Source organism: Haliotis cracherodii, unplaced genomic scaffold, assembly GCF_022045235.1.
Source record: "Haliotis cracherodii isolate W230 unplaced genomic scaffold, xgHalCrac1.p SCAF_10, whole genome shotgun sequence".
Classification (NCBI taxonomy): Eukaryota; Metazoa; Mollusca; class Gastropoda; order Lepetellida; family Haliotidae; genus Haliotis; species Haliotis cracherodii.
In genome coordinates this window covers 13,268,569-13,296,059 of record NW_027266265.1, presented here as the reverse complement: position 1 = coordinate 13,296,059, position 27,491 = coordinate 13,268,569, and the positions used below count along the sequence as shown (strand labels likewise).

The window sequence follows — 27,491 nt, the reverse complement described above, 5'->3', positions numbered from 1 at the left end:
AATATGCTGGGCCCATATGCCACCATTGTTTTGTTTCTTAAATGATGTCACTACCTTAACTACCCAACTAACTAGAGATTAATGTGTACTGCTATTTCTAACATTGTGACCTTTCAATTGGTCTCTAAACGAAGTGACCGCCTCTCTGGTCAAGTGGTAGATTGTCCGACCGGAGAGCGGAAGGTCCGGGGTTCGATCCCCGTCCGCATCATACCAAATAGATTGCGAAATTTCAGACGTTGAAAGATAGTACTTGTTGTTACCCTGTCTGGCGAACGCCATTAAGGGACTAAAACAAGGACTGGTCGGCTCGGAGTCAGCATACTGTGTCTGAGTGGGGTATTCATGTTAAACTTCGGCATGGTATCTCAGTGAGCTAGCACTATAAATCGGCATCAGTCCGGACTAGTACAAGCAGCCACACACACACACATGCATGCACGTCGCTATATAAGTACAATAATCTTCGACGCGACGTTAAACCCCATTTCACCCCACCTCTTAAAGAAGTCAAGGTAGGAACAGAGGAATTCATCCAATACACATGATAATGAAGGGTGCATGTTGGTATGCCTTGTTGTGAAGCACTTACTTCTCTGTACACTGATATTTGCCGCTGTTGGCGTCGATACAGACGCAGTTGTAGGTGCAGCCGTCGTTCCAGGTTTCACCCTGCTTGTACGTCTTCCCGTTGTATATACACACGTCTGACAAGGAAGAACACAAGAGTTTCAGATTCAGATTTCCATGGGAACGGCACCATTTGGATTTACCCTGTGTGTAAATTGCATCATTCGTTTTCATGTATTGTATTAACATCACACTCAGCAATATTCCAGCAACATGGGGCGGGACCCGTGAAGATCCGGGGTGGAATAGGTCTTCAGCAACCCATGCTTGTCGTAAAAGGTGACTATGCTGTCCGGTCAGACTCGCTGACTTGGTTGATGCATGTCATCGATCCATATTGGGTGGATCGATGCTTATGATGTCAGTCAATGGATTGTCTGGTCCAGACTCTATCATTTACAGACCGCTGTCATATAGCTGCATGCTTCAGCTCCATTGGTCTGAGGAGTATATGTCTACAGACGCCGACACGGACATAGGCTAAAAAGGCATACACAATTAGAGATATCTGTTACCTTCTACCGTGCAGGGATTTAATTGTGCTTTCCAAACAGCCATATATACATTTCTTTTATGTAAAGGCGACTAACGGGATCGGGTGGTCAGGCTCGCTGACTTGGTTGAAGCTTGTCATCGATACTCATGATGTCAGTCACGATTATTTACAGACCGCCGTCATATAGCTGGATTATTACTGAATGTGGCGTTAATCAACAAACCAACATGAGGCGGCCTGTAAATTATCGTGAGTGAGTGAGGTTTTACGCTGCTTTGTGCAATACATCAGCAATATCACTGGCGGGGGACACCACAAATGGGCTTCACACATTGTACCCATGTCGGGAATCGAACTCAGGTTTTTGGCGTGAGGAGCGAACGCTTTAACCACTGGGCTACCGGACCGCCCCTGTAAATTATCGAATCTGGACCAGACAGTTGTAGTTATCATGAACAATGACCCACGTTGTTGGAGTACGGAGTCAACAAGCACCTAGCCATTATATGTTGTTTGGGAACCAATGATAATATTATTGTTATAATAACATTAAGTAACATTCATTTACAGTAAACTATGCTTATAACGAACACGCTTATAACGAACTGACGGATATAACGAACTTACATTTTTGTCCCGGCTATTATATAGTTATGCTGTATATATGCTTATAACAAACTACGGTTATAACGAACTAAAATTAGAGGTCCCTTTGAGTTCGTCATAACCGTAGTCTACTGTACTCACATTGGCTTATATCGCTATCATCGTAGCGATGTGAACGCTTTTGGAAATGCGGAACTGAACCGTAATTTGGCGTAATTGTGACGTTTAAGACGCGTATTACAAAAAGGGGAGTGTCAATCTGTACTGAATACTGAGTGAGTGAGTGAGTTTGGTTTTACGCCGCTTTTAGCAATATTCCAGCAATATCACGGCGGGGGATACCAGAAATGGGCTTCACACATTGTACCCATGTTGGGAATCGAACCCGGGTCTTCGGCGTGACGAGCGAACGCTTTAACCACTGGGCTACCCGACCGCCCCTACTGAATACTGACCCCGGGTTCCGGTGATGTATGGGTTAAGGCTGGTGGAGGGGAGACCATGTCCAGTGATGACGCCCGGAACTCCGGTGATGCTGGTGCCTGGTTGGCCGGGGTTAATGGCGCAGTTGATGATGTGGCAGCACTTGTCGTTGGGGTCAGTGGCCAGGGAACATCCGGAGGGGATGGAGGGGAACGCGGGACACCTGGAACACGTGTACGTGTGTAATAGGTAAACTGCCTGGCTGGCATGACCTTGCTAGTGATTTGCTAAGTCACAGACCAGGCACAACCTACCCCCACCTATGCAGTGTCGTACCTGTCCCCACCCTGGAAGTGTCGTATCTGTTCCCACCCTGGAAGTGTCGTATCTGTTCCCATCCCGGAAGTGCAGAAATGTCCCCACCCAAGAAGTGTCGTAAGTGTCCCCACCCCAGAAGTGTCGTACATGTCCCCACCCCAGAAGTGTCGTCCCTGTCCCCACCCTGGAAGTGTCGTATCTGTCCCCATCCCGGAAGTGTCGTACATGTCCCCACCCCAGAAGTGCCGTACATGTCCCACCCGAGAAGTGTCGTACCTGTCCCCACCCCGGAAGAGTTGTACCTGCCCCCACCCCAGAAGTGACGTACATGTCCCCACCCTGGAAGTGCAGTACGTGTCCCCACCCTGGAAGTGTTGTTCCTCTCCCCACCCCAGAAGTGCAGTACGTGTCCCCACCCTGGAAGTGTTGTTCCTGTCCCCACCCCAGAAGTGACGTACATGTCCCCACCCTGGAAGTGCAGTACGTGCCCCCACCCTGGAAGTGTTGTTCCTGTCCCCACCCCAGAAGTGTCGTACATGTCCCCACCCTGGAAGTGCAGTACGTGTCCCCACCCTGGAAGTGTTGTATCTGTCCCCACCCAAGAAGTGTCGTAAGTGTCCCCACCCCAGGAGTGTGGTACATGTCCCCACCCCGGAAGTGTCGTACATGTCCCCACCCCAGAAGCGTCGTACATGTCCCCATGCCAGAAGTGTCTTACATGTCCCCACCTCGGAAGTGTTGTACCTGTCCCCACCCTGAAAGTGTCGTACCTATCGTCACAGTTGACCTGTTTTGTGGCAGCGTCTTCACAGCGACACACCTTGTCGCAGCCCTCATTCCACTTCTGACCCTGCCTGAATGGCACGCCGTTGTATATGCAGAACTCTGCGGGGATAAAGGACCACACATGAACCAGCACAATTGCCTTCAATAGGGCTTAGACACTAACATGCCTTACTTATTTCATTCACTTTGTATACACACGAACTCCCTCATGAACCTGCTCAAGCTCATCAACTGATGGAAATACTTGATCTGCAAATACTGGACATAGTAAGACCTTGTAAGCATTGCGTGAACTCACGGGGTGAGGGCACTTGTCCAGGGTAGAGGGTGGGGTTGACGATCGTGGCAGGTTTAGGGGTGGAGACTCCTGGCCCGGGGGTGGGCACCTGGTCACCGCACAGTGCCTTCTTACAGCAGGGGTTGACAGGGTCGTAAGCCAGAACGCAGGTCACAGGAAGGTTGGGGTATCTCGGACATCTGAAGATGTCAGAAGATTGTTTATTATATAGTAGACTAAGATAAACCGCAAAACAACTGAAAAAAGTACTTTAAATGGTTGCAGTTTATGTCAGCGCTAATTAGATTCACGGAAAGAGAGTTGACATGGTTTAAAAGTAACTGTTGTTGTTTTTTCATTGCGCGTTTCAAGTGGTTGATAACGATACAAGCATTTGTAAAAAAGGTGGATTTGTGCTTGATAACAGTACAAGCATCTGAAAAGAAAGAGAGCATTGTCTTGATAATGGTACAAGCAACTGTGAAGAAAGAGAGCATTTTCTTGAAACCAGTACAAGCATCTGTAAGGAAAGGTAGTATTGTCTTGATAACGGTACATGTTACTGTGAAGAAAGGTAGTTTTCTCTTGATAACGGTACAAGCATCTGTAAAGAAAGCTAGCATTGTGCTTGATAATGGTACAAGCAACCCTGAAGAAAGGTAGTATTGTCTTGATAAAGGTACAAGCATTTGTAAAGAAAGGTGGATTTGTGCTTGATAACAGTACAAGCATCTGTAAAGAAAGAGAGCATTGTCTTGATAACGGTACAAGCAGCTGTGAAGAAAGGTAGCATTGTGCTTGATAATGGTACAAGCAACTGTGAAGAAAGGTAGCATTGTGCTTGATAATGGTACAAAAATCTGTAAAGAAAGGTAGCATTGTCTGGATAAAGGTACAAGCAACTCTGATACTGAAGCTTCTAATGCCACTACAAGACATCATATTCTACCCACCTGTCAGTACATTTGTAGTTGCCTGTTGTACCATCCAGACAAACACAGTCAAAGTCACAGCCGTCCTGCCACTTCTGACCTTCGTTATACGAGACACCCTTGTAAACACACACCTCTGAAATGCAGAACCATTAGGGTTCATTTAGAAATCAATTCATCATTTGTTTCATATTGTTGAGGCGAGGGTACAACCTAAATGAAGGTGTGGGGATTTTACTGCTTGTTTGGGCCGGGCTGGCGTCTTGTACGTTTCCCAATGGTATAGGGGTGAACGGTTGCGACAGTGTTAGATGAATGGGTAATGAAGGGGGTGAGAGGATGGGACACGAGCCACATGAAGAGTAGGGTAGCGTTGTTTTCGAGGGGGGGGGGGGGGGGGGGGGGTGCGTAGTGGTATAAGATATATTTACTTCGTTCGAGAAAAACGACTTAAATGGTGGGGTCCTGGAATGGGCCTTGCGTTTTCTCCAGGGATGGGGATGCCAATTACCTTAAGTGTCGGGTTAAGGGGTTGAGAATGGGGGTGATGTCAGCTCCTTGATGGATGGAAATGCCACTTACTTGGTGGCGTGGGGGTGACTTGGCTACCCGGGCTGGGTGTGACCCCTGTGCCGGGGGACGGGGACTGGCCCGGGAGGTAGGTGGGTCCAGGCCTGGGGGTGGGTGGCAGGCCGTTACCAGTAATGGTACCGATCACCCCGGTGGTGCTGTTGCCGTTGTCACACTTTGGTGCCTTACAACAGATGGGGTCTTGTGGGTCCGGCACCATCACACAGGTCGGCGCCATGTTGGTGTATGTAGGACACCTGGGAACAATAGAAGGATCCTCAAGACACCATTCTTGGTTGTTTGTTGTTTTACGCCGCACTCAGCAATATTCCAGCTATATGACGTCGGTCTGTAAATAATCGAGTCTGGACCAGACAACCTAGTGATTGACATCATGAACATCGATCCATGGAATTGGGATCGATGACATGCATCAACCAAGTCAGCGAGCCTGACCACCCGATCCCGATAGTCGCCTCTTACGACAAGCATAGTCAATTTTATGGCAAGAATGGGTTGCTGAAGACCTTTTCTACCCCGGATCTTCGAGGGTCTGACATCATTGTGGAAAGGAGGTTTGAGTATATTTAGTACAAGTATGAATAAATATATTGCATCGGATGTTTCTTCACGACTCCCTTGGAAACAAGGAACGGAGGCGTAGCCTTGTTGTTAAAGCGTTCATTTGTCACACCGAAGGCCTGGGTTCGACTCCCCACATGGGCACAGTGGGTTTCTCTCGCCATGATATTGCTGGAATATTACTAAAAGCATAGTAAATTCAAGCAAGTGACGTCACGACTAAAACATTATGATATCTTGATGTCAGCACAGCAAGATTGCTACATTATATTCACTTGATCCTCATCCTCCTGAGGTAAGATCCCTCGAAAGGACCCGAAATTCTAGGTTTCTATCCATATGTCTTGCTCTCGTTCCTGAAGAGCCAGCGTCCTTGATTGACAAAGTCTTACAAGATGGACCTTACAGTAAAATATAATGAACACACAATGCCATTTAGGAAGTGGTCAAATGTAACAAATGTTATATTTGGGATAACACTTTCTTCGTACAGTACAGATTGTCGTACTTTTTTGGGTTGAGTCCCGTCTGGGATTCAAACCCACACCGCCAGAGTGAGACATCTAATCGCCAGCACACAAAGTCAAAGCAACCGAGGCTTCTACAAAAATGAAAGTCCGACGACTGGTCGTCTAGATCACGTACTTTGTGTACCCCTCTGACAAGTGTACATTTTGTAGGACAACGAACAGGTTCTATTTCGTCTGATATACCTGGCATTGCAGGAATAGAGGCCGGTGTGGGCATCATCACAGACACACACCCTGTCACACCCCTGGTACCACTGCTGGCCCTGGGTGTACGCCTTGCCTTGGAAGACACACACGTCTGGAAATGAATGTGTATATTAAGTAGATTACATTACAATGAAAACAATTGCATCTGAATATCCGTCCACATTGGTCCTTTAATGTTTTTTTCGATTTGATAAAAAAATCATTGAAAAGAAAGTATGACAACCCTCAGTACTACATGCCATTCGTTTAGATGTGAACATGGGGTAATTTGTTTGTCTTGGAACAACGACCAACGATGTGGCGTAAAGTGTTTCTTGTGGACCAATGACCAACGAGGTGGCGTAATTTGTTTGTCTTGGAACAACGACCAACGACATGGCGTAAAGTGTTTCTTGTGGACCAATGACCAACGGCGTGGCGTAATTTGTTTGTCTCGGAACAACGACCAACGATGTGGCGTAATGTGTTTCTTGTGGACCAATGACCAACGACATGGCATAATTTCTTTCTTGTGGAACAACGACCAACGATGTGGCGTGTTTTTTCTTATGGAATAACGACCAACGACATGGCATAATTTCTTTCTTATGGACTAATGACCAACGAGGTGGCATAATTTCTTTCTTGTGTACCAATGACCATGACGTGGCGTAATTATTTTCTTGTGGAACAACGACCGGGGACGTGGCATATTTTTTTCTTGAGGAACAACGTCCATGGCCAACGGCCAACCACGTGTCATATTTTTGTCTTTACCTTTAGGTATGGGGTTCCCGGGAGTAACGTTGGGGTTGGGTATGGGGGTGCCGCCGACCGTGGGGGAGACGCCAGCGGGTACAGTTGGTGATACTCCGGGTGGGTAGGTGGCTCCCGAACTTGGCGTTGGCTGTGGTGCGGGGGTGTTGACAGGATTCAGGGGTCCGGCGCAGCTGGGCACCTTGCAGCATGTGTTGCTGGGGTCCTGAACCATCACACAGTAGGGAGGGATGTTCACATACTTTCCGCATCTGCAACAAACATTAGAACAGCCACAGTCATCAATGACAGAGCCAGGATTGTTTTAATCATATGGTTCAAAATCATGAAATTGTTCGTCATGCTGTCACTGCCGGACATAGTTCGTCAATACATTGCCAGTTTGTTCAACATGTTTCGATGACGCGAGACTTTGGAAACAAGCTAAATATGTTCTTTACGGTATTTCATAGTTCTCTAATCAACCCCGGTCGACATGATTATGTTTTGTCAGCACTGTACCGAGGTTTTGTCATAGCGACTGATTTACGACACCCATTGTCTGAAGAACATTAAATTGCAAAGGCTCATTACCCTGGAGCCATGACATCTATATGCCTTGAAACACTTAATTGCTGTTATTTATAAGATGCTAATCCTAATTGTTAATCCCCATTTTTGTGTACATCGACTGTCTGCCGTCCTGCTGATGAATTACTGTTTACTTTTATATTTTTTACTTACAAAATGTCAGGTGACCTTGCCTACATAAGCCTTGGTCCAGAAAGATTGAAAAGAAGGAAGAAAAGAAAGGTCTTACCCTTAGCCTAGCTAGGATTAGGCTGGGTGCTCCGGGGCACCTAGACAACAACCACTACCACTATGTGCTGACCTGGCACATAATGTCTTTTGTGTGTATATATCTACATATAGAGTAAAACTTTATATACCTCAAGCCATCGTCTCCGAGTTGTCACTTCCTACTGGAACCATATGTCGGCCCCTTGCATATACGAGTATGCAAATTATTCATTAACGTGATGTTCAAAGTGATGTAAAATTACTGACTTGTTCAATCACTGTACGTACTTTTCTGTGCAGTCATATTTTCCCGTGGACTGGTCCACACATACACAATGGAAGTCACAGCCGTCTTCCCACTGTTGTCCTTGCTTGAAGATCTGACCCTTGTACAGGCAGAAGTCTGAAATAGGGAGGGTCATGTGTAGAGTGAGCCAGACAGGGTAACAACAAGTACAATCTTTTGACGTCTGAAATTTCGCTCTCTGGACAGACACTGTGTGTCCACGGAGACAGTAAAATACAGTGAAACTCTATAACGAAGTCATCGGGACCGCTGACAATAGATCGAATTATCCGAACTTCGAGACAACTGGAGAGCCAATATCAGACCTAAGAGCCAATGAGGATTCTAGATGGATATAGCCTCGAACAATATATGGAGAATAAATGTGGGTGAACATGTTGGATATATTTAGGTCGAATACTGCTGAAAATACCCTGCATGCGTTTGAACATCAAGAATGGGCTTCACATGTAGACATCGTACCCGGGTACTTCACAGTTCCTCCTGACCTGTGACATGTGAAGATCCGGGGTAGAATAGGTCTTAAGCAACCCATGCTTGCCGCAAAAGGCGACTATGCTTGTCGTAAGAGGCGACTAATGGCATCGGGTGGTCAGGGTCGCTGACTTGGTTGATGCATGTCATCGATCCCAATTGCGTGGATCGATGCTTATGATATCAATCACTGGATTGTCTGGTCCAGGCTCGAATATTAACAGACGGCCATCATATAGCTGGAATATTGCTGAGTGTGGCGTAAAACAACCAACCAACGAGGACTAGTTTGGCGATTTACATATGCATACAGTTTAGCAGCTTGGTGTGATGAAAGTCATAAAAAAGTATCATTTTTTAATTATCTCTGTATACTTGTGTTTCACCATGTGCGAAAAGATCCAAACTTACTCTCTTTCCCGGTGGGGTTGAGCTTGGCGTCCACCGGATTATGTCCACTGATGTGACCCGGGATGGCGGTGGGGAGGGGTGAAGGGTTAGGGTAGGGGGTCATTCCAGGGCCTAGGGTAGGGTTGACTCCAGGCTTGGGTGTGGCAGTAGATCCAGGGGCGGGGCTGACGCCTGGCATGGGGGTGGGGATATAGCTGCACTTGGGGACCTGGCAGCAGGGGTCCGAGGGGTCAGTTACCAGGGAACATCCATCCTTCAGGTTATAAGATGGACATCTGTAACAGACACATCAACTCAATTTTCGAAATATGTTTTCAGAAATCTCTTTAAAATCTGCTTGAAGATCTGAGAACATCTCCATAGAACGTTAGGTTAGCTATCAGATCAGCCAAACAGCGTCGAGGCTTCTTAATTCTCGGTACGAGTGAGTGATGCATTTAGACAAGCATATGTCATTTCTGTTTCTCGAAAACGAATGTTATCGGGGAGTTCCGAAAGCAAAATAATAAAGCCGCGCTATTCGTCCTGTCGTTTCGGAGCACTTAAATATAGTATTTACACCAAAAAGTTGTATTATCAATGGTAGATTTGTATCCTGTGTGGGTTTTCTTTTGCTAAGGTCGAAACTTCCGAAACGAGATGGTGAAGCGAGGAAGCCGAATAACTGACATCTGATTGCCTGAAAAACCTACGCATCCTTCACATAGTTTGGGCGGTAAAAATGTGCTCAGGGTTAAAAACTGCAGTCTGAAAGAAGATACATGAGTTCGACTTGTGTTTGCGTTTCTGATTAACAAGTTATACCCCGCCAAAATTGGAATTAATTGTTTTAGATATCCACAACTTTCACTTGGTTTGTATATTTCACACATGTCAATTTCCCTAATGACATTCCCGCCTATGACGTAGGTCGCTGTTCCAGTCAGCGTAATACGCCCACGTCGATCATTTCTCCATTATGTTAGCAAATTCTGAGAGCACTTTAATCGGGCGCTAATAATTATGTAACTTGACATCTCGGTAGATACATGTTTGCTCACAGTGTTCAGCCACATTTGACCGTTGTGTTTTAACGTGCTATTCTGTGGATACGGTATTTTTGTGGTGTTCAAATGCCACTTTGTCCACATTTGGGACAAAATATGACTTATGGAGAAAATTATTCATATGAAGTGAAAGTCTTGATGATTCTCAGATCTTGAAGCTCACTGAATGTTTTTCAACCTATCAAATTGGGGGACACAGCCATTCATTTGACAATTCACGTTCTGACGAAATAGTGAGCAATGAAAATATAATCATCGTTGTTCTATCACATATGCCTACTTTGTGTGATCATGTCTTGACAAAACAAACCAATGCCATGACCAACAGGGACCTCTCACGAAACATAAATGATTTTACTGTTATTCCAACTGATAACAGGTGCATCAGTGGTTGATACGTCCTGTTTGAAGATTATATACAACGTACCTGTCGAAACAGGTGTAGAAATTGTTCATGGCGTCCTCGCACCGGCATTTCTTGGTGCAGCCGTCTTGCCACGACTGACCTTGGCGGTAGGGTACTCCCTTGTATACACAGAAGGCTGACAAGATAAGAAAGTAAATAGGATATCTATTCCGCTTTCACCACTATTTTCATAACTATATATATTTTCACCACTATTTAAACCTATGACTGGGGATAGTTGGCTTCCCGCTAAGGCTTTAACCACTGGCGGGTAGCCTAGTGGTTAAAGCGTTCGCTCGTCACGCCGAAGACCCGGGTTCGAGTCCCGACATGGGTACAATGTGTGAAGCCCATTTCTGGTGTCCCCCGCCGTGATATTACTGGAATATTGCTAAAAGCGGCGTAAAATCAAAGTCACTCACTTAACCACTGGACCACGCACGCGATGCAGATTGATGGACATTGTGGCTTAGTGGTGATAGCACACTACAATATTCTTATTAAGAATCTTTGTGCCTAATATCCAAAGGTATGAATTGAATCCAATACAAAATTCTCCACCAAATAGTAAAAAATATGAATTGCTTCTAATATTTGATAAGAACCTTTGTACCTAATGCCCGAAAGTATGAATTGCATCTAATAAGAATCGTCATTCCTTATAAACAAAAATATGAATTGCATCTAATATTTAATCAGAATATTGAAACTAATACCCAACCATGATGAATTGTATGTAATATTTAATAGCTACCCAAAATGATTAATAGTACCTAATGTTTACTTACCAAGAGGATTTGGTGGGATTGTTGGCACAGGACTAGGCTGGACTGGTATGCCTGGAGAATATCCCGGAGGGAAGGTTCCCCCTGGGTAGGGCGTCCTAGGGATGGGTGGACTGACCCCTGCGGCGTAGGTGGGTGGAGTATACCCTGGGGGATAGGTTCCTCCTGGGTACGGCGTGTTAGGGATGGATGGACTGACCCCGTTGTGGTTAGGGATGCCTGGAGTAAATCCTGGGGGATAGGTGCCTCCTGGGTAGGGTGTCAGAGGAATGGGTGGACTGACCCCAGAGGCGTAGGTGGGTTGAGTATACCCTGGGGGGTAGGTTCCTCCTGGGTACGGCGTGTTAGGGTTGGGTGGACTGATCCCTGGGGGGTAAATCATGCCTGGAGTAAATCCTGGAGGGAAGGTTCCCCCTGGGTAGGGTGTCATAGGAATTGGTGGACTGACCCCTGGGGCGTTGGTGGGTGGAGTATAACCTGGGGGGTAGGTTCCTCCGGGATAGGGTGTCTGATAGTTGGGTTTAGGGGTGGCAAATGGGTTTGGCTGGGGTCCTGGTGTCGCGATGGGCTTGTTAAAGTCACACACCGATATGTAACAGCAGTAGTCTTTGGGATCTGTTGCCAAAGTACACTGAGGGGGCAACATGGGGTAGGAGGGGCACCTAGGAAAAAAGAAAATGACAAAGGTCACACTCTTAATAAAATAATACAATTCATTATAACCGTCTCTGTGGTTTGGGCAGCCTTTTTCATCTTCCAGAGGCAAGGGTGTCAACTGAGTAGAAAAAGACTATTGCTACCAGCGACGTAAAACCATAGTATCACTCATTCATTCACATGTGTATATACTCGCACGCTGAAATCTTTTCAACGAGACCACGGCGCGTATAAGGGGCGTAACTCTTCATGCAAATGTGATGCAGCATCTTCTACTGGGCCATCCATGCCCCATCTACCCGAGGCAAGGGAGTTAACTGACAGTTAAAGTCCAGTTTCCACCCTTGCCGAATTATGGAGTTATATTTTGGTTGGACTAATGAGTCTATGCATAGTCCAATCAAAAACGCGTAACGAAATCGACATATGTAGTATGTGCAAAACATGTGTACCCTCAACAGATATTTTTCAAATCTTTTCATGTTTGGTGCTCACGTGATTTCATGCACTTCGCGAAGTAAGAACCGTTTTACCACAATATACATTTTGATTATTGATGAGATCGCCTCGACTGGGTGTCGCCATTGCATTTGAAGCAAATGCAAGTGATAAGAGAGGTGGAATCTGACTAGTCAATAGTAGGGACAAAGAAGGGACATAATTTGTAATAGCCACTGGTGGCGCTACGATTGATCCCAGAAATTCCAGCGTCCCTTGGGCACGCCAGAAACCTATGATTGTTGGTTCGAATCCTGGTTCGCCCCGATTATGTTTCTAGGTTTGTCAGCATCATACCCATGCTTGTAGGTTTTACCGAAGTGGTAAATGTCTGAGATCTGCATCACTTCGGGCTTTCCTCCCACATTAAGCTGATACGCCGGGATACTCACTCACTCATGTATTTATTCAACTTTTATCACAGGTACATTTTCCACTTTAACTTTAGGTGTATCATGTATTTTCTCATCTCGTCTTACCCAAAAGGTGTGCTTTCCAATTTCATCTTTCATAACAGGTTTATTTTCCTATCATATTTTATGAACGGTGTATTTCCCATCCCACATTATATACCAGGAGTATTTTGCTATCTCTTCTTTCATTGCAGGGTTATTTTTCCTTTTCACCTGAAATTACAGGTGTGTTTTCCCCATTTCACTTTTCATTGCAGATGAAATTTTCCATCTTATTTTTCTATTTACTTTATGATTGCAGGTGTATTCACGTGTCACCTTTCATTGTAGGTGTATTTTCCCGTCTCACCTTTCATTGCAGGTGTATTTTCCCGTCTCACCTTTCATTGCAGGTGTATTTTGCCATCTCACCTTTCATTGCAGGTGTATTTTGCCATCTCGCCTTTTATTGCAGGTGTATTTTCCCGTCTCACCTTTCATTGCAGGTGTATTTTCCCGTCTCACCTTTCATTGCAGGTTTGTTTTGCTATCTCACCTTTTATTGCAGGTGTATTTTGCCATCTCACCTTTCATTGCAGGTGTATTTTTCCGTCTCACCTTTCATTGCAGGTGTATTTTGCCATCTCACCTTTCATTGCAGGTGTATTTTCCCGTCTCACCTTTCATTGCAGTTGTATTTTGCCATCTCACTTTTCATTGCAGGTGTATTTTGCCATCTCACCTTTCATTGCAGGTGTATTTTGCCATCTCACCTTTCATTGCAGGTGTATTTTGCCATCTCACCTTTCATTGCAGGTGTATTTTCCCGTCTTGCCGTCGTCACAGACACAGCTGTACTTGCAGCCATCCTGCCACTTCTGACCCTCCACGTACACTGTACCCTTGTAGTCACACCCACCTGGGAACAGCGTTGACAGTCGTCACAGGGGGGTGAACAGCATTGACAGTCGTCACAGGGGGTGAATAGTGTTAACAGTCGTCACAGGGGGTGAATAGTGTTAACAGTCGTCGCAGGGAGGTGAATAACGTTAACAGTCGTCACAGGGAGGTGAATAGTGTTAACAGTCGTCACAGGGGGGTGAATAGTGTTAACAGTCGTCACAGGGAGGTGAATAACGTTAACAGTCGTCACAGGGGGTGAATAGTGTTAACAGTCGTCACAGGGGGGTGAATAGTGTTAACAGTCGTCACAGGGGGGTGAATAGTGTTAACAGTCGTCACAGGGGGGTGAATAGTGTTAACAGTCGTCACAGGAGGGTGAATAGTGTTAACAGTCATCACATGGGATGTGAACAGCGTTGACAGTCGTCACAGGGGGGTGAATAGTGTTAACAGTCGTCACAGGGGGGTGAATAGTGTTAACAGTCGTCACAGGAGGGTGAATAGTGTTAACAGTCATCACATGGGATGTGAACAGCGTTGACAGTCGTCACAGGGGGGTGAATAGTGTTAACAGTCGTCACAGGGGGGTGAATAGTGTTAACAGTCGTCACAGGAGGGTGAATAGTGTTAACAGTCATCACATGGGATGTGAACAGCGTTGACAGTCGTCACAGGGGGGTGAATAGTGTTAACAGTCGTCACAGGGGATGTGAACAGCGTTGACAGTCGTCACAGGAGGGTGAATAGTGTTAACAGTCGTCACAGGGGATGTGAACAGCGTTGACAGTCGTCACAGGAGGGTGAATAGTGTTAACAGTCGTCACAGGGGGGTGAATAGTGTTAACAGTCGTCACATGGGATGTGAACAGCGTTGACAGTCGTCACAGGGGGGGTGAATAGTGTTAACAGTCGTCACTGGGGGGTGAATAGTGTTAACAGTCGTCACAGGGGGTGAATAACGTTAACAGTCGTCACAGGGGGTGAATAATGTTAACAGTCGTCACATAGGAGGTGAGCAGTGTAAACAGTCGTCACAGGGAGGTGAATAACGTCAACAGTCGTCATAGGGATAGTGCTATCAATGCTAATCTGATAAGTTTCGTATAACGGTCCGATGAATATGCAAATGAGTTCACCTACCAGGAACTACTTTCACGCTCCCTCCATCATCTCAAACGTCGTATTTGAACGTGATTTCTAAAGTTATTTTAGGAAGTAAAATTATGTCTTCAACAATCGTTTATGTTAAGGATGACATGAAACGATAAAGCGATGATTATCCTCATGTGTTTCTGTATCGTAAATATCATACATTAGGAATAAAATATTCTGTATTCCTCATATAGGATATTTAGAATATGGAAACACACTCGGCTAATCGCTATTTCACATAATAGTGCCTCATGTCTTATAATAAAAGGCTCTTCGGGAGAATATTGCAATTGGTGATGTATTATACTGAACGTATACTGAAAAATATATGTTAAACCTACTTCTTGGGGCAGGTGTCATTCCCGGGCCAGGGGTGGGGTACTTTCCGTCTGGGCCAGGCGTTGGAATCTTCCCGTCAGGCCCGGGGGTGGGGCCTGGGACAGGCGCCTTGCCCGTCACAAACCCAGGAATGTTGGTGACGATGGTTGGTTGTGCGCCGGGCTTGGGGGTCGAGTAACCAGGTTGACCTGGGGAGGGGATACACTGTGGTACTTGGCAGCACCCAGGGTCCCGGGGGTCAGCGACCAGGGTGCACGTAGAGGGGATGTTCGTGAACTGTGTGCATCTGAATCAGATTTACCAAAGAATTTTGATGCAATGGTCGGAACAAACTGTATCTGAAATTATTATTTTTTTCAGGAATATTATATTCCAAAATCGTGTTATTTTAGTTGCGGCTTTTACTATTTACATTTATAATTATAAGAACCATAAACATAACACTTTGGTACGGCTGATTGCTATTGCAGGATATTTTTACGCAGGGAACAATTTGACCAGTCACCGTAGGGACTTCCCACGCTCTATGTAGATTGATTGCGAAAACGTAACGTTGACTCAATAATAGTCACATTGACACAAATATGACTTTTAATGAGTCAAAGTATGGCATTTATGATATATGTATCCATTCTCTGGCAACTAAAGTTCAGTTCACGGGGTCAATAGCGGTAATCTGACCGTGGATCCTGTAAATAGTGAGTTGTGTGATCTACCGATCACTTCACACACGATTTGGCCAAAATTATTGCAAACGATATTGAATGAAAAATTGATAAAATATCTCACAAACATAAGTCCAGATATACAATGAGCACGATTTTATAACCTGATAATATAATAATGGGATTGCGTATTTCAGTTTTGACTTGTTGACTGTATTTCTGGTGTTACGTGCTGCGGTGATCAGCTGATAGTGTTTTTTGAGAGGGGGAAAAACATCGTGTCAGTGTAAACCTTGAGTTTATTAAAAATGTAAGTACATTTTGGGAGCCAATTGTTACCGCGCTATAACCGAGGTTATAGGAACACTATATATGTTATGAAAGAGACACTTGAGTTTATTCTTTTTATTTATACATCCAGCACCTCAGATATGAAGTGGGCGTGACCAAAATGCAAATGTCCGATTGGCAACAAAATATTTCCGGATCAGTGAAATAAACCTTTAATCTTGCTTAAGAGGAATTTTTCTTGTCATTTCTAACGTCCAAACAGTTTCTATTCCTTGTCAAAGGGGTAGTGCACAAATCTCGAAATTTTAAAATCAGTGCATATCAGTTTGTTTTTTCTATCATCTTGCTGATTCAGAGAATTTGTATGATTTGGAGTTTTTTCGGCAATATTGGTTTTGCTATATTATCCTGCAAAGGCTGCAATACTGTTGTGCTGGATGCAAATAATTACGTAGCTGTAGTAACGAAAGAAAACCGAGTATTAAAATACTTACAAAACAATAATTATCACGTTACTTAAATGTCAATTATATTATGTATGCTATTTCTCATGTCACTTTCAATACATTGTAATTCGTATATGTAACATGTTTGGGAGAGGCATTCAGATAAGCAAAATTTGCTTTTTTGCCAATCACTTTATTGAAATAAATATGTGTATATCATATTGGACAACAGACTGATGTACTGTTATTAGTTAACTCTCTTTTCAACATAATGATATACATTTATCATATATCCTTATCGTTGCGATAAACCAGATTCGATATAAACCGGATATAACGAACTAAAATAAGTAGTCCCTTTGAGTTCGTTATAACCGTAGTTTACTGTACCGTTGCTGATAAATTATTTAGCTCACCTGTCTGAGCATCTGTAGAATCCAGTTTTCCCATTCTCACAAACACAGACCTTGTCACAGCCGTCATAGAATTGCTGGCCCTGGGTGTACGACACGCCCTTGTATGTGCAAACCTCTGGGTAGGAAAAGTCAGTGTATTCATTTTTTGTTGTATATTGGTATAATTACTCTCCCTTTACGTTACGTAAATGCATATACCATTACGTTTTACACCCATACAAAAGTATACATCTGCCACGTGACCGTGACAGCCATACCCCCCCCCCCCCCCCAAACCTTCCTACATCCCTCACTCGGGGCGGTCGTGTAGTCTAGTGGTTAAGGCGTTCGCTCGTCACGCCGAGGACCCGGGTTCGATTCCCGACCTGGGTACAATGTGTGAAGCCCATTTCTGGTGTCCCCCGTTGTGATATTGCTGGACTATTGCTAAAAGCGGCGTAAAACTAAATTCACTCACCCCATCCCTCACTCACTCATATATTTTAATAATCGGGATTTGTAAGGACACATATAAAACAAGGAAGTCCAAGCATCTTACCTCTAGGTTGGGGCACAGGGGTTGCTGGTCCTGGGGTGAATCCCACAGGGGGAGACACGCCCGCGGGGTAAGTCTGTCCCGGGGCCAGGGTGACGACGGGTTGAGGCGTTGCCTGCGTGTTGTATGACACGCCAGGAAGGGGTGCGGGTGTCGTTGACTTCATATTGGGTGGGGGGAGACAAGACGGAATCTTGCAGCAGGCGTCCTTGGGGTCGGGCACCAACATACAATAGGCCGGCACGTTGTTATAGGCAGGACACCTGGCTCAACACACGTCATTCATTTACAATACACATCACAGAGGATGATGAAACGTGATGTTTAATTTCATTTTTTTTTTTAATATTTTTTTTATCCATATAACTGTAAACTTTGAGCCATGCCCATGGTGACCTTCAATTGTTATTGACTTGGACGCGACGTTAAACCCCATTCCACCTCACCTTCAATTGTTATTGTAATCATAATATCCGCTCTGGTCAACCAATATCACTGTTACTATTTCAATAAATATCAATACTTCTGCTACTACATCTGAAACGAACATATCTTACAGAAAAAAAAAGTTTTTAAATTATCTTAATTAAAATTAAAAAAAAGGAGCCCCGGGACTCTCAGTAATCTTGACTTGCCAAACATTATACATGTAGACTTGCATGGGCTGTATTGGATATACTTGTATAAGGGTCTGTATAGCAGACTACATATGCTACTGCTTCTACTACTACTACTACTACTACTACTACTACTACTACTACTACTACAACATGATCTTCATCTCTGTAAGTCCCCACTACTACTACTACTACTACTACTACCACTACTACTACTACTGCAACATGATCTTCATCTCTGCAAGTCCCCACTACTACCACTACTACTACTACTACTACTACTACTACTACTACTACTACATGATCTTCATCTCTGTAAGTCCCCACTACTACCACTACTACTACTACTACTACTACTACTACTACTACTACTACTACTACTACTACTTGATCTTCATCTCTGTAAGTCCCCACCTCTCCAGACACTGGTAGCGGCTTCTCTTGGCGTCCACACACTCGCAGTTGAACTCACATCCGTCGATCCACTTGTCACCCTGCTTGTGGAGCAGGCCCTTGTAGAAGCAGCCCACTGACAACAGATAGTCACATCTTCATCCTCCCAAAACATAGACCTTCCCCACCCCAGTACCCAGTCCCTTGACTGGCCTAGGCGTCTATCTAGACGCAATTCCCTGTGAAGAGTTGTGTCCCTTTGGAGTGCCAGGCTCCGGGTTCGATTCCCACAGCCGCCCCGATTACAATTTTGTTTATTTTATGATTGTCAGCAATAGTAGTACGTGAGGGTTTCACCAAAGAGGCATACGTCTCAGGCACACGTCTAAGGCACACGTCTAAGGCCTTCATCACTTCGGGCTTTTCATGCCAGCTAAAGACTTCAATTGATTACTTCGTGCCTTATTGCTGAACATTGGTATCAGATTCGGGCTAAGTGGCGAGCATGGTAAGAGTGATTTAAGTCATTCAAAACTTTTTTATGATGTTTATGAATATAGTTAATAGACATGCTTATTTCACAAATCAATATCTCTATTCATCACACATCACTAGTTACGTCAAGCCGTCAGTAAATACACAGGGGCCACGTTCCTCAAAGCGATCTTAGCGCAATGGCAATCGTAACACCCGTATATTAACTTAATAATACTAGCGCTAAGGTCGCTTTGTGGAACTGGGCTGAGGAGGATCTTAAAGCCCTTTTACATTAAGCTATCGAGCGCTCATCCAATTAGAATGTTACCCACGTGTAGCTCGCTTTAAAAGTTAGACAGGAAAGGATAACTCCTGCCGATGACCTGAATAACCTATGCAAACGTTTTAGAGTTATCTCCCTTTAAGTTGCTTTCAATAGCCTGTAATATTGAATTCTATTTCAAATGCTTTCAATAAAATATCTCAAGCTATCAAGCGTTCATCCAATCGATGTTTTATTGGACAACGAGACAACATTTAGTTATTTTTAGCGTCAATGAGGTTTTCAACACATAAGTAACGTGCAGCTATTTTTACGGGTGTCGTGTTCATAAAGAGAATTACATTATGACGTATTTACGTAACGTGGTAATTTAGATCTCCCAGTTATGGGTATCGCTCAATGACGTCCTTTGATTTTAAAACACCACACATACATTAAACACGCTGTTCAACTAACATGGTGAGCGGTATGCATACGTACTTGTTGTGTTGTCAGTGGGGTTCTGATTTGGTTTCACGCCATTGCCAGTCAATATCCCAGGGATAGCTGTGGGGACAGGGTATGGATTGGGGGTGGGATTAACCCCCGGGCTGGGGTTGGGTGAGAAGCCAGGCCCAAATGTCGGAGACACCCCGGGCATTGGCGACGGAGTTGAGACACCAGGCAGAGGGCTGGGGGTGTTGGGGTGTGGTGCGGGGGTCGACTGTATGGCAGGGGCGCAGAAGGGCACCTTGCAGCAGCTGTCCCGGGGGTCAGTCTGCAGGCTGCAGGTGGCAGGGATGTTGTCATACTTCAGACACCTGGGGGAGAACAATGGACATGATACAAATGTGTAATCTCATAAAAATCAGATCTTCGTACTCGCTACCGCTAAACAAAGATCTGAGGACATCCCATTAGGGGTCACGTCAGAACGACCTTTCATCCGAACCAATCAGAGCGTCGCTTACAAGATCATGAAAGTGACAGTCGGAATGTGTTTTCTAATCATGCAACCACGAAATATTTAACACGGGGTATTCCGAACGACAGTTACGGCTTTCATGATTATATCCATACAATCTAGGCCATCTATAAGCCATTCCAGAGTGTTCTTCTTATAAGTTTAAAGTTTTTTAATCAAGAATACGTCAACATATGTTTCGAAGCATAGTCGCCAGTTTGAAACTAGTGTCGTAAAGCTCGAGAAAGCTGCCTTCTGATTGGCTAATGTCGATTTCTTGTCAGTCTTTTCATTGGTCGGTCAAAATTCGTGAAAGGTTGTTCTGACGTGACCCGTAATCGGATGTCCTCAGATCTTTGTTTAGCGGAGCGAGAACTAAGATCTGATTTTAATGAGATTGTACGAATGTGTGAATCTTGATCCGTGTAATCGGAAAAAATGGGTAATTACTGTTCTGATTTGTTTTGTTTTTTTATGCTGCACTCAGCAATATTCCAGATATATGACGGTGGTCTGGACCAGACAATCCATTTATGTGGGATATGATGACATGCATCAACCAAGTAGTATCCGATCAGGTGTGATTGAAGGTCTGTCCTATGACATCACCTGACTATAATAACACCCGTAGCAGCCGGACACGTGTGATTGAAGGTGTTTCCTATGATGTCACCTACCTGTGATTACACTTGTAGTAGCCACACACGGGTGATTGAAGGTGTTTCCGATGATGTCACCTACCTGTGATTACACCTGTAGTAGCCAGATTTGGCGTCTTCGCAGCTGCACTGGAGGTCGCAGCCGTCATTCCACGAGTCGCCTTGCTTGAAGGGCACACCGTTATATATACACACACCTGGAACATGAGTGACATCATATGGACAACAGTAACAAATCCAAATCAATGTAATTGACATCTCGAGATATTTCAGATTCTTTCACGGATTAACATATGGATATGAAATTTTTATGTTTGTTTGTCGTTTAACACCTCACTCATCAATATTCCAGTTTAATGGCGGCGGTCTGTATATAATCGAGTTTGGACCAGATAATCCAGTGATCGACATCATGAGCATCGATCCACGCAAATGGGACACGATGACCTGCATCAACCAAGTCAGTGAGCTGACCACCCGTTGGTCGACTCTTACGACAAGCATAGTCGCCTTTCACAGCAAGCATGGATTGCTGAAGACCTATTCTTCCCCGGGTGTTCACGGGTCATGGTATTTTTAAAGATTAATAGGAGGGGGCTATCTTTGCTATCGAGGGCTATCTTTGGCCGACGGAAAATGTAAAGGTTATAGTTATTGAAAACTATAAATTGGTACGGAAATTCTTGTAAAAGTCACTAATGACCTGAGCAAGACATGTTCCAGTAATCAATAATATAATATAATTATCTTGACTCTTTTGCCCAATGGAATCTGTTTCGGAAGATAATCGAGACTGGTTACTCTCAGGCTTTGACGTTATAGATTCCCATGACATCAATGATGAAATGTGTAAGTATCATGGCTAAATGACTGACCCTGTAGGTTGGTGTAGACATGACGTCTTTTCTTGGAACATGACATCAATGTTCTCAGGGTGGAACTACTCACCAGTGGGTGTAGGAGCCTGAGGTGTAGGGGTGCCTCCGGTGTGAGGGGTGGGGGAGTGTCCCGGCAGATATGTGGGTGGGAACAGGGTGGTGGTTGGTCTGAAGTCACAGTAGGGCTTCTTACAGCAGGGGTTGAGGTAGTCTTGGACCATCTGGCACTGAGGGGGGAGGCTGGGGTAACGCTGACATCTGGAGGATACAATGATTACAGGTGAGGTGAGGTGAGGTGAAATGGGGTTTAACGTCGCCTCCACATTATTGTACTTATATAACGTGTGTGTGGCTACTTGTACTAGTTCAGACTATTCCGGTTTTATAGTGATAGCCTATTGAGATACCATGCCGCAGTTAAACATGAATACCCCACTCAGACGCATTATACTGACTCCAACCGGACCAGTCCTAGTTTCATTCCTTAATGCCAAACGCCAAGCAAAAACAAAGTACCATCTTTTGGTATGACGAGACCGGGATTCGAACAAGCGACCTTCCACTCTCAGGGCGGAGGGTCTTCAACTGCAACACGGAACCAGCCCCACAAAGATGTATTTATCTGAATGTGTTTTTTAAACGCCACTTTGAACAGTATTTCTGTAACATCACGTCATGTATTGGGAATGAGCCAAATTCAATTCACCAAATGAATGTTCACGGAGCTACATTATTACCCCGGCCCATGGATCAGCGTGCACTCGATTTTCATTCTCAGCTCCCTGGGGAGTATTCAACCCAAACTGCCTGTGAGGCGCTAGAAGATAACAGTCACCATCTCATGCTACCGGGTACCCATTCACTGCTGGGTGAACAGAGGCATATATTTCTAACAAAGTCACTTGCCTAAAGACACACCACATGTGCTTCAGTGCGTAGCAGGACTAAAATATGCAATGCAGATCCTGTTCGGTTTCTACCCTCCACACAGCTCATTATCATGACTACCACCGACAGTTCCTTTGGAATGGGAGCGGTCGGGTAGCCCAGTGCCTAAAGTGTTCGCTCATGACGCCGAAGGCCCGGGTTCGATTCCCCACATGGGTAAAATGTGTGAAGCCCATTTTTGGTGTCTAACGCCGTGATATTGCTGGAATATTGCTAAAAGCGGCGTTAAACCACACTCAATCAATCAATCCGTTGGAACGGAAATGTTTCATAATTTCAAAAGTGAGCTGAGTTTGTTTTATGTGACTTATAACAGTACTGTATTTGTAAGTATGTCAGCTTCATGCATGCACTTGGGTGGGTGAGTCTTGTTTTACGCCATTTTTAAAAATATTAGGAGACAGGTCGTAAACATCTAGCATTTTGGTGGAACTCACGAGTACGTCTGTGGTGGAAACAAACCCAGGTTCGTAACTAGGGATTCGAATCAACGATCAGCGGATCCTGGCACAACTAAGGGACGTATAACGTAACAAACTGAAGAAACCACTGGATCACCTACAGTGTGGAAATGTGATCATACTTTAAAGACACCGAATTTCAAAAGGGAGAGAAAAATGTTTTTTCACCATAACTAAAAACTTTGGGTTTTATCCACACGTAGGTATTTGAACTGACAAAAACAGCAGATCTTACTTTTCTGTACATTTGTAAGCTCCTGTCAAGCTGTTGAGGCACACGCAGTCAAAGTCGCAGCCATCTTGCCATCTCTGCCCCTGTGTATATGTCTTGCCCTTGTACACGCACACGTCTGGGGGAGAAACAACACATCTACAGCCAGTGAGACATCAACATCTACAGGACACCTGGGCCCGCTTGCACAAAGCGATCTTAGCGCTAAGATGATCGTAACTCCCATACTTTAAGATAGGCTTATGATAGTCTTAGCGCTAAGATCGCTTTGTGCAAGTGGGCCCTGGTGTCAACAGGGACTTGTTTAGCACAAACCCGACTGCCTATCCCATTCGGTCCCCTTGACATATTCCGTTTCCTACATTGTGTTATATTTGCTATATGAGTTAAGAGGAGAGGTGAAATAGGGTTTATTTTCGCGTACAAGATTATTGCACTTATATAGCGACATGCATGCACGTGTGTGTGTGTAGGTGTGCGTGCGTGCGTGCGTGCGTGCGTGCGTGCGTGTGTGTGTGTGGCTGCTTGTACTAGTCCGAACTAATTGATTTTATAGTGCTAGCCCACTGAGATACCATGCCACAGTTTAACATGAATACCCCACTCAGACACAGTATACTGACTGCGAGCAGATCAGTCCTTGTTTTAGCCCCTTAATGCCGAACGCCAGGCAGGGTAACAACAAGTACAATCTTTTAACCTCTTTTGGTATGACGTCCCCGGGATCGAACCCCTGACCTTCCGCTATCCGGGCGATAAGACCACAAGACCACGGAGTCGGTCCTATATGATTTGTTTGTTAGTTGTTTAAAGCCGCACTCAGCAATATTCCAGCTTTATGGCGGCGGTCTGTAAATAATCGAATCTTGACCAGACAATTCAGTGATTGACATCATGAGCATCGATCCACGCAAGTGGGATATGATGACATGCATCAACCAGGTCAGTGAGCCTGACCACCCGATCCCGTTAGTCGCCTCTTACGACAATATGAGTTAAGAACCGACATTGATATTCTGGAGGATGAGGTGACGTTTACTACAAAATCATACTTCAAAAGTTTATAATTTTGTAAACTCACTTTTCAAGTCTGGTGCTTGAGTAGCACCAGGGCCTGGTGTTGGGTAAATCCCGGGGGTACCGGTATAGCCTGGGTAGGGGGTCACTACAGGACCTGGGGTGGGGTTGCCGTAAGGATTAGGGGCTGGGGTGGCCTTTCCTCCTGACACGGAGCCAGGGGGCAGAGTTGGAATGAGACCGTAGCCGGTGGTGTTGGTCTGCGAGGCGTCGAAGTGACAGTGGGGCAGTTTGCAGCAGAATGGGTCCTGCGGGTCAGCGGACAAGGTGCACTGGGGCGGAAGGCTGTTGTATGACGGGCACCTGCGGATGATCTCCATGTGTGAAGGTGGGCAGATTCATCAGAATATTCATCGCATTAATAGATTTACAAAAATAAATAACAACAAACAAACAAACAAACAAACAAATAAATGAATGAATTAATAAATAAATAAATAAATAAATAAATAAATAAATAAATAAATAAATAAATAAATAAATAAATAAGCAAACAAACAAACAAATAAATAAATAAATAAATAATAATGTGCCTATTTATAATGCGCCTAATCCACACCCTGAAGCATTAGAACTCTTCGATTTTCAGTCCAAGCTCCATGGGAAGTATACAACCTAAATTGCCTGTGAGGTACTAGCAGATTAAGAGTCACACTAGCATCTCATCCTATCCAGTAATAATAAAACGCAACCATTCTCAGCTCCTTGGGGAGAATACAACCCAAGCTGACAGTTTTGAGAATGAAAGACATTTCACTTACCTATTGTTGCATCTGTAGACCCCCTCTGCCCCGTTTTCACACTCGCACTTGTAGTCACAACCGTCAAACCAAGACTGGCCCTGTGTGTAAGACTTGCCCTTGTACACACACACGTCTGAAATAGTTGGCAGGAATTAATAGCATAATCAAATTCCAGGCTGAAAAGATCTTAGAAATGGACGGTACTTGAAGCAGAAACCTTTCAGTAACATGTATACTCCCCAAAACAAGTTTGAAGGCAGTGTTTTGCAATACCTACAGTTCATATGAACACATCGGGTGTATTTAACTTCTTTTGAGCAGTATATGTGATAAAATGTAACATCTAGCATGACGTCATTTCTGGAGATTCGAACATGCGCTTGCAACTTGATGACGTCGTAAATTGGACGACGTTATATTTGAGAGTGAAGTGTCTAGTGAGTTGTTCCCCATAGATGTAGCTGGACAGCGCAGATGAACGCAATGGACAAATGCGGGAGAGATGTAACAATCAGTATTGTGAGAAAAGGTACAGATAATCGACATGAAACTTGTGAGAATATGCGGGAAAAGACGAAATGTAACACTCCTCCCCCTGTTCATAAATTGGACAGTCCAACATTGCCACAGTCGGATTCTATTCAGGGAGTCATCATTATTTAAAAACGGGTAAACATGTTTCAAGCGTGTACTTTTTACTAATATCATTAAAACGCGGTACCTAATGTTAATATCTCATATAAGAAATAAACGACTCGTGTTCGTTGTTTATCGTACAATAAAACACTCCATGAGCCCCTCATGGCTTATTATTTCCATGGAACGTTATTTCAGTCGTATCGCGGCGGTTCAGCTTAATATGGAAGGAAAATAACACTAAAAGTGGGTTACAGTCATTTATATAAATATTGTTTGACAAATTATTTGTCAGTAGTGACGAGCTGGGGGAAGATGAAACTTTTAAAACAACAACCGTCCTCTAAAAACAAATACAGTTTGAAAGTGAGCAAACAATTTATTATATTATTCCAAATTGTGTTGAACCATAAAATTAGATCATTATGAAAAACCATAAACACTTTCATAGTTATGATCAGTCATACAGTTAAGCATTCATTTGGGTGAAGAACTTCGGGAGCTATTTTCGCTTTGCGTTATTTTACCTAGCCTTGTACAGCCTACAGTGTATATAGTACTATTAATAGGGGGCACGGTCCACGGTTCGCCCCGATTATGTTTCTAGGTTTGTCAGCACCATACCCGTGCTCATGGGTTTCACCGAAGTGGTAAACGTCTGAGACCTGCATCACTTCGGGCTTTCCTCCCACATTAAGCTGACACGCCGTGATATGACTGGAATACTGTTAAAAGCGACGTTAAACCCAACTCACTTACTCACTCACTATTAATATAAGTGTTTTGTCGTAAAATGTAAAGAACGACAAAGGGAAAAAAAGACTGACAAATAATATATTTCTTGTGGCCTTAATCTTGACATTACCTTTAGGTGTTGGGGTGACGCCTGGTCCTACGTTAGGCGTGGCTCCAGGGGACGGGGAGTAGCCGGGTACTGGGGTGAACGTCACCCCTGGGACGGGTGTCTGTCCAGCAGGGGTGGGCTGCGCGGTACCGGGTACCTGGGTACACTCGGGTACCTCACAGCAGGGGTTGGCGGGATCCTTGACCAGGGTGCAGTAGGCTGGCAGATGCACGAACCGTGGACAGCTGAAGTTAGGCATAAGTAGAGGTATATTACATGGACATCTCTCTCTCTCTCTCTTGTGCACTATTTCACTATCTCCCAGCATTCTGACTTTCTCTATCTGTTCAGACACAACACCCCCCCCCCCCCCCCCCCGTGTGTGTGTGTGTGTGTGTGTGTGTGTGTGTGGGAGTGTGTGCATGTATCGCTCTTTTTCTTTTTTGTGTCTGTCCTCCTCTTCCTCTCCCCTCTCTCTCTCTCTTTCTCTCTCTCTTGTGCGCTATTTCACTATCTCCCAGCATTCTGACTTTCTCTATCTGTTCAGACACAACACCCCCCCCCCCCCCGTCCCGTCTCATGTATGTATGTGTGTGTGTGTGTATGTGTGTGTGTGTGTGTGCATGTATCGCTCTTTCTCTTTTTTGTGTCTGTCTTCCTCTTCCTCTTCCTCTCCCCCTCTCT

General features: G+C 44.6%; 1 protein-coding gene across 1 annotated transcript in view; it reads right to left on the bottom strand.

Moving 5' to 3' along the window:
• Positions 1-27,491, bottom strand: part of LOC139454077 (uncharacterized) — a 95,909-nt gene that overhangs the window by 33,347 nt on the left and 35,071 nt on the right. The window contains exons 29-52 of the mRNA XM_071235572.1: positions 26,829-27,052; positions 25,346-25,460; positions 24,589-24,887; positions 23,511-23,625; positions 21,937-22,124; positions 21,071-21,185; positions 19,867-20,186; positions 18,648-18,762; positions 17,620-17,879; positions 17,082-17,196; positions 15,266-15,549; positions 13,674-13,788; positions 11,326-11,984; positions 10,559-10,673; positions 9,086-9,360; positions 8,182-8,296; positions 7,114-7,364; positions 6,334-6,448; positions 5,051-5,295; positions 4,490-4,604; positions 3,558-3,736; positions 3,244-3,358; positions 2,188-2,378; positions 593-707 (exon numbers count right to left, since the gene is read on the bottom strand). Of these exons, the coding sequence (XP_071091673.1) occupies positions 593-707; positions 2,188-2,378; positions 3,244-3,358; positions 3,558-3,736; positions 4,490-4,604; positions 5,051-5,295; positions 6,334-6,448; positions 7,114-7,364; positions 8,182-8,296; positions 9,086-9,360; positions 10,559-10,673; positions 11,326-11,984; positions 13,674-13,788; positions 15,266-15,549; positions 17,082-17,196; positions 17,620-17,879; positions 18,648-18,762; positions 19,867-20,186; positions 21,071-21,185; positions 21,937-22,124; positions 23,511-23,625; positions 24,589-24,887; positions 25,346-25,460; positions 26,829-27,052 (4,755 nt within the window). The remainder of the gene's footprint in view (positions 1-592; positions 708-2,187; positions 2,379-3,243; positions 3,359-3,557; positions 3,737-4,489; positions 4,605-5,050; positions 5,296-6,333; positions 6,449-7,113; positions 7,365-8,181; positions 8,297-9,085; positions 9,361-10,558; positions 10,674-11,325; positions 11,985-13,673; positions 13,789-15,265; positions 15,550-17,081; positions 17,197-17,619; positions 17,880-18,647; positions 18,763-19,866; positions 20,187-21,070; positions 21,186-21,936; positions 22,125-23,510; positions 23,626-24,588; positions 24,888-25,345; positions 25,461-26,828; positions 27,053-27,491) is intronic.